Here is a 5,299-nt window from a genome sequence, read left to right on the forward strand (position 1 = left end):
GCTGTGGTCTGTGACAAACAACTCCTTATTTGGGAGAGTTGGCGCATGACTTTTCATCACCCTATGAGAAAGCTCCACGTGGCTGCTTTGCATTGGGGCTTGAGATGCTTTATTAAGGCTGGGAGGGGCATCCGAGAGAGAGATGAAGAACTATCAAGGGCCTGAAATAAACTACTGAAAGAAGATTCCTGAGTGTCGCGTCTTCCTTGCGGGCAAGAAGTCGCGACAGAGAACCCCCAGCGAATTTGCTTGCCCTCCGGTAGCCACGCCCCCGGTAGCTGGTGCAAGAGACCTCAGTTGTCAGCACTGGTGGGAGCAGTAGCTGGGAGTTCCGCGCCGCGAGTCCCGTGCCACTCCTGATTCCCTCGGTCTGGCTATCGCGCTCACAGGAGGCCTGGGAGGGGCCCTTACGGGAGAGCTGGGAGGGGCCCTTAAGGTTTCCCCGCTGTGTGGAGAGAGATGGCTAGGGGATTACACACCTGTGTAATGGTTTCAATGAAGTTATCTCCTCCGCCCGTGACGTCAGTTCTCTGCCATGGTGGTATCCCATGCAAATGGTGACTGTTCGTTCCCTTTGCCGGGTGACCAATGCAACGGGTGGGTCCTGACTGTCTCTCCCAAGCCCCATTTCAATCCTGTGGCCACTGCCTATGAAGGCTCGGTTGGCTTTTACCTCTGTAAGTTCAGAAGGGCCGACCAGTTATTTCAGCGGGATCGTTAGTGCTGAGTCACGAGAAGCAGGCGAACCAGAGCTTGAATGCAGCCGATCCGGGCTCGGTGTGTGTTCTGAGGGGCCCAGACTGTTCGCCCCAGATCCACGTCAGCTCAGCATTGCCTAGTGGTCCTGAGCAAACAGCATTTAGACAATTTACGACTCCCTATGCCCGCACAGCTGGAGAGGTCAGAGACTTGATCTCTCCGCGCCCGCTGCCATGTTGGATCCTGACACAACATCTTTGTTTGTATGTGGTGCTGAGCGACACAATACTTTTATTTATTTTTATGTGGTCTGAGGAATGAACCCAGTGCCTCACACGTGCAAGGCAAGTGCTCTCCCACTGAGCTACAGTCTCAGCCCTCCTTTGTTCATTTTTATAGGCAATTCATGTTCCTTAACTTCTAAAGTGAGTCACAATTCCAAATAGATCTTCTAACCTTCTAACTCCCAAAGCTCCCATTTCTTATTTAAACCTAGAATTCAAAACCACATTGGCTTGATTTCTGAAACTTCCTGTCTCATCTCCCCCCCCCCATCTGTACCTGGAGCCTCCGTCTCCTCCCTCTATTGATCAGTGGAATCCCTCTTCCAGCATTTTCTCCTTATCATGGACTATTCCTCTGGAATGAAGCCGTGACTGATCGCTTTTGAGAACTCACCAAGCCTAGACTGCTTCACTCTCTTCTGACCTCCTGGAAGAATCTTTTCACTCACCAGGAGTGAGCAGAACTCTCCCTGCAACCTCAGCTCTTCTCAAATTCACCTACTATAATTTTTAGTTGTCTTTTTGGGATTCTCCCATAATCAGATTCTTCAGATGCCTCTGGATTCCTTCTGGGTCCCCCAGAAATGCTTATAATATGCAGGTCTTGTGGTTGATGGTAGTTCATTCTACCAGCTTACACGTTGAGGTTCATGATAACATATCGTCATCTAGATTTGTTGTAAATATTGTACCTGGTCTTTCATTTGAGGAAATGATCGTTCTACAGGATTTTCATGTGGGGCTTCAAAAACTCTGCCACCTTTGCTACCATTTCCCAGAATTCATGAAAGATAGTTTAGGTTGGTATTCAATTTTAATAAATATATTTTCTCAGTATTTTATAGAGATTATTCCAGTGTTTCTAATTTCCATTTTGCTTGTGGGGAGCTTATGAAATCTAATCACACTTCCTTTGTAGATGATTTCTAATTTCTCTCTGGCAGCTTTAACATTTTTCTCCCTAGGGGGTAGGGGTGTAGTTCTGTGGCATGGTACTTGCCCAGCATGTGCAAGGTCCTGGGTTCCATCCCCAGCATGGCAAAACAAATAAATAAACAAATTTTCAAAATCTCTTTCTCTTAACCTCTCTTCTCCCTAATACACACACACTTACAATAATATCCTTCTGTCTTTTATGCTGTTCACTTATTTTCTTTTAATCTATCAGCCATTTTAGATATTAAATTTTTATTTTTTTAAATAGAGCTGATCTTCTGTGAGAATCACGTGTTAATTGGTAATGACTCCAGTCCTCTCTTTCATTTCATATATATTAGAAGCACACTGTTTTGTATATAGCATCTTGTAATTTCGTCCTTGTTGGTCTTTTGTGTCTTCAGGCAGTAGTGTTGGCTCTTATTAATTGTATGTGGTTTATTTCTTCATATGTGTATTTTATTTGAAATGTAACTTTGGGAATCCTAAAAGGCCAGGATGTTTTTCTTTTAAAAATATTTTATTACTTAAAACCTGAGATAATGGGCTGGGGTTGTGGCTCAGCAGTAGAGCGCTCGCCTAGCATGTGTGAGGTCCTGAGTTCAATCCGCAGCACCACATAAAATAAATAAATAAAATAAAGGTTAAAAAAAACTGAGATAAAGATAATGGTGACACATATCTAACAACATAAACTTACAAACTGCAAAAAAAATAATACTTTGGTGTCATAAGCTTAGGTGATACAACAAGTTGTCATACTTAATAAGGTAATTTCTTTTCGATTGGAAATTTTTTCTGGCTTTCTTTGCAAGCTCATTTATTAGGTCTTGAAATTTTATATTTTTAGCAACTTCATTTTCAGTCTATAGAACTGAAGTGATGTTAATCATTCTTGGTAAATGCAAGATCTCAAATAATTTTTAACTTTAAGAAGAAAAAAAACAGGTGGAAAGAATAAGATGAAGAGAGGCAAAGAGATGGGTAAGGGGAGTGGCAATATAAAGAATGGCCAGCCACAGAGGTAAGAGCTGCCTCAAGAAGAGTCCTACACGCCAACCACAAACCGGAAGGAATGACAAAATGTAGGACTCAGAAGTTATGAATGGAAGCGACCAGAGATATAGAAGAATCTCAGAAAGCAACTGAAGCTCAATCAACCAAGAGGCTGCAGGAGAATCACCATAAGGAACAATGAGTGGATCAGCTATGTGCAGTGATCAGTGATCTTAATCACTAACTCTCTAAAGTAGTGGGGAGCAAAATCAGGAAACAGTAGGAAGTGAAGAGGAAGAAAGAATATGCAGAAAAGTATTCCAGAAAGAGTGAAAGGAAGAAATGTAGCAAAATGAGAAATGTAGAGGTGAGAAGGGACTATAGAAGCTAACATATAATCCCTCTTTTACAGCTGGGGAAGCTGAGGCACAGACAGGTTACCCAATCCCCTTACTCAACCTGATTAGCAACGGAGCTTAGACAGAAAGCCAGTGGAGACGAAAGGAGGGATAAGGATCAAGAAAGACTTTCTGTCTCCAAAGAAGATCCCATTTAGTTCCTCAGTTTTCTCTGAGGACCTGGCCTTCTCCCTCTCATGGGTCCATGGTCTTGACATTATTTTCAACATATCTGATAGAAAGCCATGACTACGATGCTTTGCCTTCTGGAGAAAATGCAATGTTGTTGGTTTGGGAAGGGAAAGAGAAATTGGTCTATCACACTGTTTTATTCATATAGGAATTTTATATTCCTAAAACATGGAAGACAGGAAGGGTTACTCACACTAAATTGGAAAAGTATCCCTTTAATAACCTTGATAATACTCCACCCTGCCCCATTCCAGAGATAACAAATAACCTCAAGGTACTAACTATCCACCTACGGAAATGGACACAGGTAAAGACGTTCATTAAAAAACATCACCCAATTATGGATAATTCACAATGAGCTGGCAAACACCATTTTGCTATGAGTAGCAAAGTTCATCAAGAAACACCCTGATGATGTGTATATAAAGCAAACTGAACTGAGTAGGACAGTCTCGCCATTAGAGCAACGCTCCAGTGTGGGCATCATGTCTGTGCGCTTTTCTTCCTCATCCAGACGGCTGGGCTCCTGTGGGGGTGCAGGCTCCGTGAGGCTCTCTGGTGGGGAAGCCAGCTTTGGGGCCGGAAATGCATGCGGTGTGCCAGGCATTGGAAGTGGCTTCTCTTGTGCCTTTGGGGGCAGCTCAGCGGCAGGAGGCTATGGTGGAGTGCTGGGCGGGGGGAGTGCTTCTTGTGCTACCTTCACCAGGAACGAAAACGGCCTCCTCTCTGGCAATGAGAAGGTGACCATGCAGAACCTCAATGACCGCTTGGCCTCCTACCTGGAGAATGTTCGAGCACTAGAGGAGGCCAACGCTGACCTGGAACAGAAGATCAAGGGGTGGTATGAGAAATTTGGACCTGGTTCTTGCCGAGGTCTTGATCATGATTACAGCAGATACTTTCCAATAATCGATGACCTTAGGAACCAGGTAAGAAACATAATGTTATGGGTGTTAAAATTCATGAGAGTAATTAGCCACACATATACACACAGATGTGTAAGCTGTCACGACAGGACTTTGAGCTCGGCTTCTAAATTTTGGTAGTTCCTTATCAAGATTAAAATAATTTCTATTAAAATTCTGATCTTTGAACATGGCCCAACCATCATCTGGTTTTAGGTATGCATGTATGTTTTTAGTAATATTAAAATATCACAATCTGGCCAGTGAGTGTCTCCAACTTTGTATTTATAATCTTTCCCATGGAAAGAGTTTTTTGTTTTGTTTTGTTTTGTTTTTTAGGATAGAATGGGGAATAAAAGAGAACATACTTCAATTTCCCATATGCAAAACAATTACCTTATTATTAGATACAGGTGCCATTAATATTGCCATAAATACTACCACAGTTTCATAGGGAACCTTATTCAAAGAAATTTGATTTTTTTAAAAAATTTCCTCACTCTTAACTCTCCATTTATCAGATAATTGCTGCAACTACAAGTAATGCCAATGTTATCCTGCAAAATGATAACGCGAGACTAACTGCTGATGACTTCAGACTGAAGTAAGTAGAGCTAAAGAGAAACACACAAAAAGTTCTCTTAAGAAACACCCCCTTTTTTTTAGGTTTTGTGAGGTCTGCTTTCTTCTTTTGTTTATTTGTTTTGAAGCTTATACATAACTGGAGTGGCTAGCGGAATAGCACATATCACTTGGGAAATTGGGGGGCTAACACAAATGAAAAAGTCACAGGGAAGAGGATTTTGACTATTTTCATTCTCTTCCTTCAAATAAATAAATAAATAAATAAATATATATATATATATATATATATATATATATATATATA

At 41.9% G+C, this 5,299-nt stretch overlaps 1 protein-coding gene across 2 annotated transcripts in view; it reads left to right on the forward strand.

Moving 5' to 3' along the window:
- The first annotated feature begins 3,953 nt into the window (after window positions 1-3,953).
- The window catches only part of LOC107150789 (keratin, type I cytoskeletal 27), a 5,107-nt gene continuing 3,761 nt past the window's right edge, over window positions 3,954-5,299 (forward strand). For both annotated transcript variants that reach the window (XR_007343369.1, XM_015495909.2), the window contains exons 1-2: window positions 3,954-4,434; window positions 4,932-5,014. Coding sequence is in view for 1 of the 2 variants with exons in the window: in XM_015495909.2 (XP_015351395.1) it covers window positions 3,991-4,434; window positions 4,932-5,014 (527 nt within the window). In the remaining variant the exon portion in view is untranslated. The remainder of the gene's footprint in view (window positions 4,435-4,931; window positions 5,015-5,299) is intronic.

Source organism: Marmota marmota, unplaced genomic scaffold, assembly GCF_001458135.2.
Source record: "Marmota marmota marmota unplaced genomic scaffold, marMar, whole genome shotgun sequence".
NCBI classification, from domain to species: domain Eukaryota; kingdom Metazoa; phylum Chordata; class Mammalia; order Rodentia; family Sciuridae; genus Marmota; species Marmota marmota.